Source organism: Triturus cristatus, chromosome 3_1 (genome assembly GCF_964204655.1).
Source record: "Triturus cristatus chromosome 3_1, aTriCri1.1, whole genome shotgun sequence".
Taxonomy (NCBI): domain Eukaryota; kingdom Metazoa; phylum Chordata; class Amphibia; order Caudata; family Salamandridae; genus Triturus; species Triturus cristatus.
The window spans coordinates 907,462,727-907,480,326 of record NC_140583.1 but is presented as its reverse complement, the minus strand read 5'-3'; the positions used below and the strand labels follow the sequence as shown (position 1 = coordinate 907,480,326).

At 38.8% G+C, this 17,600-nt stretch overlaps 1 protein-coding gene across 6 annotated transcripts in view; it reads right to left on the bottom strand.

The window, feature by feature from the left end:
• The window catches only part of DPP4 (dipeptidyl peptidase 4), a 554,733-nt gene that overhangs the window by 104,854 nt on the left and 432,279 nt on the right, over positions 1 to 17,600 (bottom strand). For all 6 annotated transcript variants that reach the window (XM_085645431.1, XM_085645429.1, XM_085645433.1 and 3 more), the window contains 4 exons: positions 15,643 to 15,690; positions 9,022 to 9,146; positions 4,305 to 4,352; positions 1,336 to 1,434 (listed from right to left, as the gene is read on the bottom strand). In XM_085645431.1, the coding sequence (XP_085501557.1) occupies positions 1,336 to 1,434; positions 4,305 to 4,352; positions 9,022 to 9,146; positions 15,643 to 15,690 (320 nt within the window). The remainder of the gene's footprint in view (positions 1 to 1,335; positions 1,435 to 4,304; positions 4,353 to 9,021; positions 9,147 to 15,642; positions 15,691 to 17,600) is intronic.

The following is a 17,600-nucleotide window of genomic DNA, read 5'->3' as shown; positions in this document are numbered from 1 at the left end:
TGAGCCGGTAAAGAGTGCGACAATTGTTAGTGCAGAATGGGACACAGTGAAAAGGGAGATAGCTAGAATATGAAGTGGGCAGGGAGATAACAGAAGTACACTTTCCCATTTCTGTTCCTTGCACTTGTGCCCACATATATAACAACAACATTTCTTTAGCCGCAGCAAATTAGGATTACATGAGCTGTTTGATACTTTGGCTACCATCATTACAAGATGGTGAATGCCTTTGCATAAAGTGTCTGAATGAATTGATATATCAATGTATATGCATAACAATGGTAACCAGGACATAAAATAGAGTGCCCCTCTGTTTGTATATTCATGAATCTGTTGCAGCAATAAAATGGTCATATGTGATGTAAAAGCAAAACTCCATGCTACACGATTTACAGGTGTCATCAAGCTAAGGCTAATGAATACGTGTTCATCAATATTTGAATGATACTTACAGCAACAAATAGTTGAGGGGGGCTACACTTTATTCTCTGCCTCAGCACAGAGAAAAAGTGATCGAGACAGCTAAAGCACACTTTAGTCAGACCTAAGATGAGAGAGGTGAGAGGTAGACAGAGGGTGGAGACAGAGAGAGAGAAGATGCTGACAGGGAGAGACAAAAGCAGGGAGAGGTGAGGCAGAGAAAAAAGTGATTTCATCATCTGCAGCTGTTCCTACCACATACAGCTAGAAAATCATATAAAGCAGCATTTAGAAGAATGTAAAGGGAATGAAGCAAGCAATAAGATGAAAAAACAATGTGGCACAAGTTTTAAAAGGCAATGGAGCCCATCAGTTAATCAAATGATTCACTAAGTGGAAACATTTGGCAGTTTAATGTAGTAAACTTTGGGATTTATATGATTAATGGGAGAGTTCAAAATAATTTTAAAATTCAATATTATAGCATGATTCATCAAAGACATGCTTATGCCTCTACATTTGATAGTCGTTTTATTGCAAAGTTGAAGATCTGCTGTGCTGTATGTGCTGTATGTATATATATATATATATATATATATATATATATATATATATATATATATATATATATATATATATATATATATAATATATTCCCCAGGTGTCACTGTGGTACCACAAGGTGGAACAGACAAAAATGGTGACTATTTCACCAATACGGAGGTCTGCAGCCCCCTTGAGAAGTGGTGCCCCTCCTATACACTGAAATAAGAACCTTAATATGTAATTTTTTTATCCTAAATTGCACTCTAAAGTGTGTTTACTAGATAGATGTCTCTACTAAGAATATAGCTATTACCAAATGTACAAATAAAAAATATTTTACAAATAAATATTCACACCCACTTAACTTACCAAATCCAGCCACTTTAATTGTTTTGTTTTCAGTTGAAGGCATCTGGATATCACCTAACTTCGTTTCCAATGGTTTGTTGTCTTCCAGGACCCGGATTTCTACATAGATTCATTAATATTATTACAGGTCATGAGAGCAAAATGGTTTGAAGCAAAAAATAGAGCTCTTCTAGCTCTGCTTTTTCTTAGATTTCTCCTGATTTTCTCTCTTGATAAAATCCATTTAAGAATGTTAGAAAGCAATTTACCTACTCCTATTGGGAGCTCAGGGTGTGAGTGTGAGTGTGTGTGTGTGTGTGTGTGTGTGCGTGTGTGTGTGTGTGTGTGTGTGTGCGTGTGTGTGTGTGTGTGTGTGCGTGTGTGTAAATACATATATATATGCATGGAGTCCACTTGTGTCCTGAGGTCCTCAGGACACAAGAGGACCTCATCGCCCCACCAGCAGTGCGCCAAGAGGCGCGTTTGCAGAGTGGTGTGAAAAGGGGCATGGCCTCAGACCAACTCTCTGCAACGCAGCTCTGTGGCGCATACTGGAGGTACCTGGTGGGCTAGTTGGCTCCCAGGGACCCTCAGTATTAAAGTGGAATTAATTTCCCAACTAACAACGTGCCAGGGGGCGCGTTTGCAGAGTGGTGGAGAAAGGGGGCGTGGCCTCTGGCTAGGTGCCATTTTTTTGTAATTTCTTTTTTACAAGGGGGGCTGTGTGGCCTTCCTTCTTTTACATTTTTTGGGCCCTGAGGGCCCCATCCCCCAGGGCCTGACCCCTTTTTATAATTTTTTTAATCGGGAAGTGGGTCGCATGGTCCTCCTCCCGATGCCAATTTCGGCCTCGGGGACCCCATCCTCCGGGGCATAGCCAGACCTTTTACAAATTTAATTTTGTAATTATTTTGAGGGGGGCACGTGGCCTCCCTTTTTGGGCCAATTATGGCCCCGGGGACCCAATCCCCCGGGGCCGGCCTTTCCATTTTTAAAAAAAATAATTATTTTTTAATTAGAGGGGGGGCCGCGTGGCCCCCCTCCCGGGCCACTGCTAGCCCTTTGGAGGATCCCATTCCCCGGGGCCTGGCCTCTCCTTTGGGGACCGTGGGGGGAACCCCAATGCCCCAACAGTCCCACCGGCTCTCCGCCTCCTGCGGGAGCCGGCATTGCTTTTGCAAAAGGGGAGCTGCAGACATGCAGCTCCCCTTGTGAAAAAGCAATCCTGCTTTGCTTGATTGAAGCAAGAGCAAGTTTACCTGCTCTTGCTTCAATCAAGCAAAGGAGAGTTTGCTATGTCAGGACAGGAGCCATGCTCCCACCCTGCCACAGCAAACTCTGCTTTGATTGATTGAAGTGGGCACCCCGGGATATTGCAGGAGCCGGCCTTTGGGGGTGCCGATCCCCAGGTCATCAAGGGCTCCAGGAGGGGGTTGCGCACTCCCCCCTTCATTCCGAAAGCCCCGGGGAGGTGGCCCAACCGGGGGCTTAGCAATAACAAAGCACATTATTTTTTTATTTTCTCTGCAGGATTCTCGCACCCAGCACAAATTCTACAGTTTAAAAAAAAATCTTTTTTTTTACCCCCTCAGTAGGCCTAGGGGTTCAGGATGTTTCTACCCTGTCCCCTTTTCTTGTTTTTCAACCTTTTTTCACCCTTTTTCTTGTGATTCTGTTACTGAGTCACAAGATGGCTGCAAACACTTCCTGATTTGGAGTGTTGGCAGCCAATCAGAAGTCAGCTCGCGCTCGGGAGGGGTTGCGACTCCTCCTCGGTGCTCAGATATCGATATTTTTCTTTTTTAATTTCTCAGCAACTCAGCAACTGAACGGATTTGCACCACTTAAAAAAAAGGTTGCTTTCTGAACCAAAGACTAACTTGTTGCCAAATTTGGTGTAATCCTGTTAATCAGTTCGGGCTGTAGCCTGTTCCAATTTTTCCTATGGAAATTAACATGGGGAAAACGTGTTTTGGGGCCCCCCTTTTTTCTCAGCCCCCGCTGAGTTGCCAGTTGGAAAGGCACATCCTAATTCCAACAGTGGCGCCTACGCAGGTACCGCCTCAATTGAAGGGAAAGGATTCTGACCATCACCCCGACAGGATCTTACATCTTGACGGAGGTGGCGGTCTTTCCCCCTGACCGCTGCCGGCCTATCAGTGGCGGTCCCACTGATATCATAACTAGGCCCTATGTTCCAAGATAGGAATTAATTTACATGTTGGGGTTCGAGTTGGGGTGGTTATCAGAGATGTTCTTCATAACTGGTTTGTCTTGCAAATTATTTTCTTCATTTTTGTATTATGCAGTTCACATAGATCCCTTTCTGTATGCTCTGAAAAGTATCTTGCAATGAAAACACTATGGAACACCGAATATGACCTGAGTATCTGAAAAGACACACGGGAAACAATAATTACAGCCCCAGCTCTATAACTAAGGGACCCAAGCTTGACTGTGTCACATTTCAAGATCTATTCACTTTCTTCTTATCACTTTATTTTTATGAATGTATGTCTTATTACAGTGAAGATATTAACTTATGAGTACACATTCACATTTTTGTTCCCTGATCTGGAAATATTCTGTCTAACGTTCATTAATTTCCACAATCATTTGCAAACATCGACAACATCATATAGTATCACCCTGTCAAAGGCACATGTGAATTATCTGACGAACCATGAGAGCAAAAACATTTAAATTCTCTCTTTTTCTCTGACCACATCGTTTCCTCAATCCATCTCTTATGTGACTTTCAGTCAATTGGTTATTTGTTCTGTTTGCTTGATTTCCTAATTGATTACAAGCCAACTGCAGTTTTACCTATACAGCTGAAAAAAAGTAATACACACATAAAAAGACTAACTACTGGAAGATCACAAAAGCTGAAACAATACTTTTTATTTTGGAGTAAATATTTTCCCACTTCAGTGCATTGCCTCCATCTAGTTATGTTTGATCGAAATACAGGAGTAGAAGGCACTTACCTTTTTTGTCACTGCTCCTGTGGAGAGTATATATGGGCACTCCAGGACCTATAAATGAAATCAAGTTGATGCATAATTTGTTTGCACTTGATACTTTTAGTAACCATGGCAAAAATCAAAGCATGATATAATATACAGAGAATCATTGAGAGTCTCATTCTAAATTGGGCAAGAAAACCCAACATTGGAAACTGAATTTCCACTTTTTTACCGTACACTGAGTTGTTGAGCTGTGTTGCATGAGAGGGAGAGAGCTCTACTAAGATATGGCACTATCCAGCTTTCTCCCTAGCACTCACACATTATCATGATGCCTACCACCTTGCACACAATTTTGCACCAGAGTGTGCACTAGGTTTTGTACTGAAAGGTACCCTTCCAGTACAAAACGCTATGGCTAGACACATTCTGAAACTCTTAACACTTTGGATCTATATACAGTAGAGAACAGATGCGAATTCGGAAAGGTTTGGAGAAGTAAAAACTTTTCTCCTTTTTTATGCCTTCCTTAGAGAGGCATTTTTTTTTTTGGTGCAAAACCCTGTTCACTATTGTTAACTGAAAGTGTTTTGTGTCAAAAACCCTGCGTCGCTGCATGCGAATGCCCTTGTACCACCCATGAGATGCTTCCTTGATGCAAAGTAATGTAAAGCAACTTAAAGATCTGCTTTGTGCTACTTCCAAGCATCTTTCTAGTAAACTAAAAACCTAAATGTTTTGCTACTTTGTGTCTCTTTTTGGGCAGAGTCCTGGTGCAAACTGTTAGTACATCTGCCTTCTGGTCTAATAAGATTGATAACATTGTTACCTGAGAGATTCAAGTGCATCACTGTCCAGCAGTGTGTATTAGCCTGATAGCTACAAAAAGGATACTTCTGATTCGTGAACTGCATTCGTTCGCATTTACAAAATGGGACCCATTTACAAAAAGCATGTAAAAATGTTCTGGGAAGTAGAAACAAACAAAGGTTTTCAGGCGTACTGCTGGAAGAGTAATTTGAACTCTTCTTTGGCCTCCTAGGCCCCCTGCTTAGCATAGAGTTTTCTTTATGTATCTATAAATTGGAAAGGATGGATTTTCCACCTGAATCAACGGTCATTCCTGAATACAATGTTTCAGACCAAACAAATTGGACTGGTAGATATAGTACACAAAAGCTATAGTAATGGGAGGGATTGTTACCCTTGTGTTTCAGTGCACTCACATAAGAAGCCCAGTGAATAATGTATAAAGATGTTAATATTTATGATTATGAACATTTCATTGTACAATCATTTAGGCAGTCGGGACATTACAGTGGATAGCAGGATAGCTATTAGTGAAAAATAAAAATTATTTGTTAGGAATCTGACAGCTGCCTTATAAGCAACAGATATGCAGACTGTGAGATGTTACTTCTGGGGTAACAGGTAACATAGTTGGCAAAAAGAAAGTGAGAGAATCATAAAAATAAGGAATGACAGCAAACTTAGGTTTATATGTATACGATGTATAGACTTACCATGATACTTTATACTGTATTTTAGGGGATTTAAGGTACTTAGTCACATATGGCCTATAAATTAGAATTTGGCTCTATTTATGACTAAGAGTAAGTTAAAATGAAGTTCTAGTACTTCTAAAATGTCTTTGTAGATTCCAGACAAGATGGCACATTTATCATATTCAGAATGCTAATTAAATTAGTGTGATACTGGTGAAAGAGACTACAAATGAAAAGCAGTGCTGAAAAATTGACAGGGATGCTTTAGAAGGTCCTTGTGATGGAAAGAGGATAAACTCTTACCTGATCTTCTATATTTGAAACAAATATTAGAAAGAGAAGATTACAAGTATGGTAATAGTTCAAGTTGATGGCTGCCCTAATGAATTATCTATGCATTTTCTCATTATTTGTATATTATTGAGATGTCATTTTGAACTCATAGGATAAACGCAAGGACCATAATCAGTGTTTTTAACTGCTCTTTTTCTATGTTTCTTAGTAAAGTAGTTATATTTACTTAACTGTAAGCATATGGTGGGTTTATTATTATATTGTTGATTCCAAAGAAGATTGTTCATGCCTATACGCACCCTTCAAAGTAATCAACTATCATAGAGTGTAAAAGGAAATCTGATGAACACCGGAAGAGTTCAGAAATCTCAGTTTTGTGTGGTTAATGGTAGCACTTATTTGAGATATATTAGTGTAAATGTAAGCACAGGGAGAATAGTGCCCACTGTGCAAATGCATCTTTTTTCTTTTTTATCTCCACTTGGAAAATATTTTTCTCTGTGGAGAAAGCCCTTCTCTAAAGGCCATCAAACCTGTTTGTGATCCATCCCCCTTCATATCCAGGAAAAAGTGTAACAACAGACCTTGGTTCAAGTAAATTTCCTATCATTTACAGGCAGGAAAGGATCAGTGTGTGTGAATAACTGCGAACATACATGTTTCTAGCTGTTCACAAACGTACACGCTAAACCACGCCTTATAAAGACAACGTTCAACCCCTTGCATTGGAGTTACTACTGCCAATTTCTCCGCGCTCATGACAGAGAAATCTGCAGTAGTAAATCGATTTACACCTGCCAGGCCTAACAGCAATTTAGATCACATGGGGAACTTGGAATAGGTGCAACATTTGGAATGGCAAACTGGTGGAAGTTTGGGAAACTCTGGAGAGTTGAGGTCTGGGTCACTGGCCATATATTTTATTAGTGTAGGCTTGTGATTTCATCGCCTACTAAAGATTCTTTGATGCCCAATGTTCTATCTCTATCTGTTTGTTATGTTTGGCGGGAGTCTGATAGGTCGCTTTTTACTGGACTGAGCTAGGCGTTTCTGGGTTCAATTGTGCAGCTATTGCATAGAGCCACTTTTTAGATACATTCTAGGTGTTAAACTTGAAGATGTTGTAGATGATGACAGGTCCATTATAGGCATCTGTATTTTAACCAGGAGCTGATGTACACACGTTTGCAAGATCCTGGTGTTTCCTTCATTAACTTATATTGTGCCTGCAAATTGACTATCATGTGCAGTATTAGAGTTATTTTGTGGGAAAACCTATGTTAAGAAGTTTCTTCACTCAGGCCTTGCTCTTGGGTGTTGATTCATCAGTGAGCCAGCTGTACCGAGATAGATGTCACATAACGTTTACAGTGCCATCACACAGTAGACCCTACGTACTACTCTTAAGACCTCAGCAGCCACATATTTGCTGCTGAGAGGCTAGTGGAAGTCCAATAAGAGAAACCTATACAAATTAAACAGGCTGAAAAGAAGCCTACCCGACATAGGCATGACAAGGAAAAATATCTGTATTTCTCCTTGTTACTTCATCTTCCATGTGTGCAGCATTCTCCAGCACACAAGAAAGAGAAATATATGCCTCTAAGGATTGTTTTTGTGTAGGAATGCATTTCTTCCTGCACAAAAACAGTTCATTCCGTAACACAGACACCCTTGCGCTATGATGCAAGGGTGTCTGCGTTGGTGATAGGCAGAACACATTGTGCTAGTGCTGGGAGAGAAGTGTGCCACACCTTATATGACGTGGGGTGTTCCTGTTCTCTCCCTGGCACACAACGCAGCACAACAAGTTACCTTAAAAGAGTAAATCTGACCCCAAGTGTCCAGCGCTAGTATCAGAGGATTTTACATTTCCATTATTTCTCAAGTACCTTTTATTTAAATATGACAAGGTGTTTATCAATGTGATAGTATTTTTTATAATGTCTTTATTGAAAGCTTATGCAATAAAAAAATGACACAAATCTTAGCACCGCAAATAATGTTTATATATCAACACTTCATAGGTGAGCCAAGGGGTCATATTCAATGAAAAATTGGAACTGTGCATCACTATGCCAACAACCTTGCATGGGTGTGATTTCTCAAAATATGTAATTTACTAGGGGCCCTAGAGTTTGCCTGGAATACGGTGCAAATAACAGATTTCTAGTCGTAGCCATTGGATACATTTAGCAAAATATGAAATTCAACCCTGCCCAGGCTTTTTTGCACTCATATTTGTACAAAGAGTAAAATTGTGTATAGTGAAATTACTTTCCCTGTGTGCAATTAAATTTTTCTTCTCGACAATATAAATGATTCCCTGTAGGTAGACCTCTTCACTGCCCTGACGCACGCATCCATTATGAAGCTATCCAGTTCACCATTCCACCAAGTAAGGGGAGTTTTACGGCCCAGGCCTCACCGCCAAAAAGTATTACGTCATTTCCGTAGGTTCTAGTCACAAATCCATGGGTTTGGGCGCCTCATTTGGACTTACATGCTCAAACAGCTTTGTGAATTAGCCCTCAATATTTATTATTCATGGTGATAACAGAAGCCAACTTTGAGGTCAGGAAGGCCAAAGCTACCAGCAAATTCACCAACACTGTGGACTGCACGTTACCGAAATAGTTTGGAGGTAGAGTTACTGGCAAGGAGCTGGTGAACCGGAGAAGCCAGCCTAAGCAAAGCACAGGGGCTCGTTTGTACATATTTTAAATGGGGGCCTTAGTACCGAAAATGATTTTTATTGTAAAGAAAAAAATATATCTTTGGGCTCGATACTGACTGAATTGAGCATTCTTTGCTGATTATCTTGCTGTGTTTGAAAGTTGTTATAGGACACCATATAGTCTTACAATATAATGTTGCAGGATACATGGAAGCCAAATCACTGTAAAATGAGATTCTGCAGAAGATGAGTGCCTGCTTACCACTGCAAGTTAATTGGTAAAACTTTGAATTCTTGCTGAAGGACGCTGAATAGTATTGGCATCGTTCTGGCCGCAATTGGCAAGTGAGACATTCAGGAATTTTTGAACTCTCTTTGAGGTTTATTCTGAAAAAGGAACATAATTTGTTTTCACTTCAAGTGCATTATGATGAACATGTCATTTAGGCATCCCTCAGATGTTGGAAGGAGAGAACATGTGCATTTGAAGAAGCAAGAAAAGTAAGCACAGCATACCGACCAACCTGGATGAAGATGCCAAGCCAGGCTGAAGTAAAGAGAGCTCGAGGCAAAGTGTGAGACTGAAAGAGCTATATGATGAGAGATGTACTGCCCACAAGAACACACTTTCAGGACATCTCCCCTTCTAGAGATCTGTAAAATCCCTGCACTTCACCCAGTCCTACACAGGTGTTGCAGGTCAGGTGATCTGTGCCTTTGCTACAGTTCTGCATTAACCCAGTGTCAATGTCAGCATTAGTCGGTGCATGGACTGTACCACTTACAACCCAAAGAGCCATTGGAGAGATGGAGAGAAGAGTGAGAGAAATTTGCTTCAAATTCCAAACACCAAAAAGTATTCCCAAGGGTTGAAAACGTTCCAGATCCTCTTAAAGTGAAATTCAACCCAGGAAACAAATAACAGGAAGACCTATATGTGTTTGTTCACATCAATAAATAATGATTTTGAGTTCGACATAAGGATTAATTGGTACCCTAAAGTTTCATTCAAGACCTTTCTCAATTAAACTTACCTTCTGTGAAGCAATTGTATTTATAGTAGTTACACGAGACTATACACTTATGAAAAATATGAGAAAAACGAAGTTTTTAGGTGAATGGTTTAATGAACATCATAAATTATTGGTTATGTATAACTTCTTAAATAAAGTGGTGATTGTTTTTTTTTACATAGTTTCCTTTATAACAACAGTCTTGATACATTTAGGCACAAGTATTGAAAAACATGTAAAAGTAATATAGCAGATTCATTTCCCAGTTAATTAAGATAAAAAGCAAATTAGTTAGTTCTGCGACACACTCTATCCCTCCCATCCACGATGCCCTTTAGCCAGTACCTTTGTGCATGGTTCCAAAGTTCTCAATCCCGAACCTCTGTTCTTTCGCTTGCATTGCCCCTCACATCCCCTGCCTTACCTGTGGGTGGGTGTTGTTTCCCAGCTGCAGTGTGTTGCACCTTTCACCAGAAGGACATCAGTTAGGTGGAAATAATCCTAGTTGTGGAGTCTCTGAGTGGGCAAATCTGGCCTCAGCTAACTCAGATTTTACCGACCTTTTAGGAGTCCCATTAGCATATCAAGAACATCAAGCATGCTTTGGAGGTCAGTGACTCCATGTAATTCAAAAAGTTTGAATGGGCCCTTAAGTAACGACAGGACCACCAGGCCAATATTGACTGAGTATATACCATATTCAGTCGCAAAATATTTACGGATTGCAGATGTTATAAATATCATGTTTTTATTCATCTGGGTACCTCCTCATAGGTTTCATATGTTAATCATTCTTAGTATGAATGAATAAAATACAATGCATATTTGTTATAGGTCACTTTTCTTTGCGACATCATAATAAATCAGCTAGGATATATTAACAGTTTGTAATCCAAAGCTGCATTGTCTCTTCTAAAATAATTATTATCAAGTCTTGAACAAAGTTGTTAACAAAGTTTTATGGAAGTTGATAATTCCAATTCACATTTATTATTATAATTCAAAGAGCGTGCTTTCACACTGGAAATCAATGAAAGGGCATCAGGTCTGTTAATTGTTTTTTCTCAATGATTCAACAATCAACAGATAATGTTACATATGTTAGGTACAGAGTGTTGTGGGCAAAAGCAGAGCTTTATGCAAGGACTCCGAGAAGAAACAGGCTATGCAAAATTGCTTAACTGACTTTTGCAGAAGGCCTAACAGAGGGGCATTCAGCCTTCACTTGCTAGCAGATTATTAGCCTTCTTTCCATCCAGACGATAATACCAGACAATGCTTTTTCATTGAACAATGGCTTCATTGTATGGAAGAAGTGTGAGAGTGGGAACCATCTTTGAAACTTCAATTAGATATTCTTTTGGTACTGAGTTTCACTTAGTAAGCCAAACATTTGAGCGTAGGATTTATATCAACTTAAACAGCCAATATTTTCCAATATTTTCTGCTGTTCATGTTACTTGTAAATGTTACCGCTACCATACAGTTTGTTTTTAGTATAGTTACAATTCATACTGTGCTCACTATGACAGGATTTACATTTTAAAATACACCTTTAAAATGTATCTATCATTACCTAGTGTTGTTGATGTGCCTTTACAATATGAAAGAGGATTTGCCTTTCACTAATCATACCTGTGATATTTCACAAGATTTATAATTTATTACCTGAAACGCATCATACTTAGGTACTTCTCTGCTGGTTGCAGTGTGGTTGCAGTCCAACTATCTTTCTCAGTTCGGCACATTGACAAAGACCTTAGTGCCTAATGGTCTAGAATGCCTATTACCCAGGCCTTGTTCTAGAGCATCTAGAAAATGTATCACTGCCTCTAATCAAAACTGTAAGTTTTTTAGCTGACAGTTTTCAAGGAATTGTAAGGCTATTTGTAAACATAGATTAGTATTTGATATTTGAATAAAAACTTCACATTATATTTGGAAATATTGCATTGAATTTATTGAGAAATGTAATGATACGCATGGTTAAGATCATGCCAACGGGTGGTGGGAATTGACTGTGGCTTGGCTACGGTGTTCATGCCTTCAGAACCTGCAGGGCATGGTCATTGTCAATGACTTCTGGATACTGATTAAAAGTACACTGGAGTGGTATTGAAGAGTGGAGTAAAGTGTCACAGAGTAGAGTGGGGTGTTATAGACTATAATGGTTTGGAGTGCACTAGAGTGGAGTGGCAAAGTATTAAGTCGAATGAAATGTCATAAATTGGAATATGAGTTGTACAGTAGAGTATAGCAGTGTGTTGTACAGTATTGTAAAGTGATGTAGACTACATTTAAGTTGACTGGCAATGATTAGTGCAATGGCATAGAGTGGTGTAGAGTAGAGTGGCGTACAGTGGGGTAGTGGAGTGGAGTAGAGTACTATGTCACAGAGTAGAGTGGACTAAAGTAGGGTGCGGTGGCATACAAAGAGTTGTGCACAGTATTGTATGTTGGACTAGAGTACCATTGAGCTGCATGGAGTGGAGGAGTGTGTTGTACAGTAGCCTACTGTATAGTGCAGTGTTGTACTTTGGAGTGTAGGGGTATAGACAGGAGTAAAATGTCAGAGAGTGGCATACAGTGTAGTACAGTGTTGTAGAGTGGAGTTCCATAGAGTACAGTAGTGTGTCAAACAGTGGAGCTATTTAGAGTGCATTGTTGTACAGTAGCATAGAGTGAGATAAAGTCTTGTTTAATGGAGCAGCGTCAAGTGGAGTGGTATAACGTAGTGTGAATTAATTTACAATAGAGTGCGTTGGCATGTCAAAGATTAGAGTGACATGGAGTGGAGTGGAGTGGAGTGGAGCGGCATAGCGTAGGTAGTAAACTGATATAAATTGGAGTGGGGTCTCATTCAGTAGAGTGGGGCACTATGCCAAATAGAAAAGTGTTGAATTGTGGAATACAGTGTTGTACAATGGAGTGCACAGATATAGAGTGGTGTACAGAGTTGGATAGTGGAATGTACCACTCCACTCTACGCCACTTCACTTCACTGTATGACACTCTCCTCCACTCTATATATCTACACTCTATACATGTCTACCATAGTTTATGGCACTCTATGACTTACTACTCCATTGTATTTTCGTACACTCCACTGTCCAAATCTATATTCCTCTCTATAAATGTACGCTCCATTGTACAACACTCTATTCCACAATTCGACAATTTTCTATATGACACAGCACTCCACTCTACTGTATGAGACCCCACTACAATTCATAACAGTTTACTACCTACGCTATGTCACTGAAAAAAACAAAGGGAAAGGGACTTTTAGTTAGGAGACAGCATTAAAAAAACATCGAAATTCACAGAGAAAACAAAGGTTTGAGGGATATTATAGTTAGGAAATAAAATTTTAAAAACCTTAGGAATTCATTATAAAACAAAGGTTACAGGGATGTTGTTGTTAGGTTCACATTTTCCACACACAAAACCATAGAGTGCATGTAAATGGTTTAGTACTAGATGTTTTTTTGATGCCTGATTCTGGTCCTGCAAATCTGCTACATGTTCAATCTTCCTCCTATATGACTGCATTCTCATTTTCTCATGGACAGACAAACTACTGGTTGATCTCAACAGTAAAATGTATCCGGGTGTTTTTATCACCACATTCTTCACTTTAATTTCAACACTTCCTCAACATTAATAAAATATCCCAAAAAGTCACCCTCCATTGTAGCCTAACAAACAGTAGCAGTGAATAATGTTAATGGACATCAGACAACAAGTAAAGCGGTAATGCACAAACACACTGTTAAGTAATTCAAACAATTCAGTAGGTGTGTGCTACATTGGACTGTATTCTTGCCTCCCAGGTCATACACAACTGGGAGTAGTTAGACTCCACACTCAACACAATATCTACAATGGCCCAGATTGTCAGTTTGTGCAAATACTCTTACTGTGTCTCCCCTAGGCACTCACTAGTCTGTACAAACACCATACCATTGCATTGACTGTGTATCTCTAGAGGAATTCTCAAACGTTTTTCAAATATTCTCTTGTTGCACTGTTAAACATGTATTGGGCAGCTTGTAATAGTACTCAGCTACTGCACTGTGAAGTTAGTTTTATATTTGTGCCTTGCTAGTTCTATCATGGTTGCTGCAACTTTTTGGGACTGTGTTTTAAAAACATGAACTATTCCAAGTGTAGTTGAAAAATTACCTTCCATGGTGTTCTCTGATCTATTCTAGATTTCCCCTGCCATTGTGTGAAGATGCTCATTAATTCCTGTGGCTATTGCGAGGGAAAGTACTACATCAGCCCATTCATGGACCTCAGTCACTCTCCTCGTGAATCACTCAGAAAAGTGCAGTTTTTTCCATCCGCAAATGTTTAAATCTACCATGACATATGAACATCTCCTAACATAGATATTAGACAGGCAGCACGCAGAGCACAACAATTCACTATCGATTTTCCTATTTCTAGTATTGAAATATATTAATGACCTCTAACCATAAACTGGCCTTCTCCTTTGAAAGCACTGGTCACCACATTTGCTTAACAATTAAATATCATGTGACACCTGTAAAACCCACTACATCAAATTATAACATGTTGTTTTGCTGTAATGCCTACATGGAGTAGGAACTATTACTGGACCCCAAATATCACCTGCATGATAGATCTGAAACACTCCTCTTGAATATGGGTGCTTTAAGAGTCTCAAGGGTATATTTACTAGGGGATAGCACCACCAGAACATCACTTTAAGCAACGTTTTCGTGGCACTATGCCTTTCTCCATATTTACAAGCTTAATGCCACCTTGTAAATACAGCCCCTTTACATGCATCACTTTGCATGAAAGAGTGTGCAATGGGTGTTGCTGTGGCCATTCAACCACAACACCCACTGCATTTTGATGCTTCCCCAGATTTACAAGGTTGTGTAAATCTGAGGCAACGCCAAAAATGAATGCCATGAAATAGCAGGCATATGAAGGGCACAACAAGGAGAAATACTTTTATTTCTCCACGTTTTTGATTTTTCTATGTGTGCTGCATTCTACTGCACACATAGAAAGAGCAACACAACATTATTGGTTGTTTATGTGCAGGAAGGTGTTCCTTCTGGCACATAAACAACCAATAAATAATGATGATTTGCTACTCTAATGTATGCTGCAAACATAGAAGTAACAAATCGCCATTTTTGATTGTTTATGTGCAGGAAGGGACACCTTCCTGCACATATACACTCAGTATGGTGCAAGAGTGCCTGTGTTGGCACTAGGCAGCTAATTTTAGCGCCAGTGCTAGGGTAAACACAGGATTGCGCTGTATTGTTGTAAATATGGCACAACCCTGTGTTTTAGAAATGTAGAGCGTGGCACTGCCAAATTTGGCACAGCTCCTTGCTCCAACATTTCCTTCTAACATGCCCCTCGTTATCTTATTTACACACTCATACAATTGCTCGGAATAGAAATAAAATACTCACTGAGATGTAATGTACAATGTATAATGATTGTAAACATCTCAAGAGGTCTCACTTGCACCCCTTTACACGCATAATATTATTTTTTATTTTCACACTCATTTCATGCGCCTGGACCAATAAGAGTTATGGAGCCAGATGTACAACCGTTTTTGCATGCAAACCCATTTGCGAATGCACAAACAGCAAAGTGTAATCACAGCAAAAAATTTAAAACTTAAAATACTGGTTTCTTCCTATGGGCAATCACAAATTTCCACTTAAAAAAAGGATTCAGGGTCACTTTGCAGTTAAGTAGAAATAAAGCATATCAAATAACAGATGTCAGCATTTTATAGTTAAACATATTCAATTAAAGATCTCTGCATGAATATATCAGTATTTTATTTTGAAAACCATGCATCTTACCTGAAAAGATTTCTTCTCCCTGGAAAGCCTTGATTGCTAATGTAATACCTGTAAGAGATCAAACAGTTAAATGTTATCATGGTTATTTTACATAAACAGCTCTTCAACAGCCATGTTCTTTGACGAAAATACAGTCAAGCTGTATTGTCATAAAATGTACAATCTGGACATAATAATTTCCCATTTACAATAGCACACAATGAATTAAATGCACGGTAATTGTCACCAGTACAAGACTCAAACTACACAAAATTTTATAATACATATAACTTGCTTTGCTTCCATTGAACTAATTTAACAAACACACCTGAAAACAGTGATTTGGAAGTGAAATTTTCCATAATGGACACAGTGGGACCTTTTCACAATCAGTACCTTTAGAAGTATTGCAATGGTAGTACTAGACAGCACTCACATGCTACAGAATCCTATCGACATATCTATCTGCAAGACCTCCTAACCTTTAGATAGAGAGATCTTCCACGATTGAGGAGATCTCCGCAAGCATAGGAATAGGTTGTAGTAGTAAATGCGGGAAAGTAGGGAACATTTACTATTAAATGGGCTGGGACTAAGAGCTGGTACGGAGGGGTTTAGGGAGGGGTAAGGAGGAGTTTAGGAAGGGAGTTTCAAATACAAACACCCACCAAAAAAAGGTAAGGCTATTGCTTATTCACAAATTGCATTTCTAAAGTTACTACAGTGAAAAAGGATGCAAAAACTGTTTTAAATGTACTCTAGCCGAGCCTTGGAGAAAGTTCAGCACTATGCATAGCCACTCAAAGAAACTGCAACACATACCCATAGAAAACAAAATAATGAAGGGACAAGTTTAAAATATCACCACATAGGAAATAATGGTAAATAAAGTACATTAATGTGACTTTTAAATGTTATATATACACATATACATATATACATATATTTATGTATTACAAGTTATAATCAAATAAAATTACATTTTTATGAGCACAGTAATATTTAACTTTTAGCTTAAATATAATTAAATAGAACGTATAAACATTTAATAAAATTGCAATAATACACATCATGTTAATAAAAATTACTAAACCATAATAAAATATAAAAATGCTAGCATTTTAAATAATAATTTAGTTACATTCAATTATTATATTTAATTTAAATATTTATTAAGCATTTAGTTTTGGTGAGTGCATGTGCTATACGTTGTTTTTAGTTCTAAGCTAATAATAGTTATTTTAAGTTAATTTATATTTGTATCTACTATTAAAATAGGTGTAATCTTTTTTATTAATTATTTACACCTTACTATTTTTCCCCATACTTTACCATAGAAAGATCTCCACCCCGTGTCGGAGACCTCTGCCTAAATGTGAAAGGTTACTATTACTAACTTTACTCTCTTGAATCCTGTTCTAGCATGCTCCATTCCAAACTTTGAGAGCACGGAGACATTTAAAACTGTATCTAGTTGTATATTCACTCTCGGAAATGGCAGATGTCAATAAAGATACTACTACGTGGAGCAGTAAGTTAACTTGTGAGTAAATCTACACATGTACATTTACCTTTGAGAATATACCCCAATGTCTGTAATGACTTCGAGTGAGGTGGTCATCCCACCTGCCACTGGCATTGTAGGTCTTAGCCAGTAATTGCAGGTACTTAACATATTTGCTCATAGTCATTTAGCATTGACTAAAAAAACAAAAGTCAATTGTCTCTGCAATAGTATATATTCTTCGCCTTAATAGACTTTGTACAAAGTTAATATGTTTATTGCAACATATAATCACTTGCATATCCAAATTACATGTTCAATTGTTTCAGGAGCCTGTTTAGAGAGAGGACAGGTCCATTCACTGGATGTATGACGTTACAACGCACACTTTTACAACGCATGCACTTACAACACATTTTTTACAACGCATAATCCATTACAACACACTACACTTACAACGCATGACACTACAACG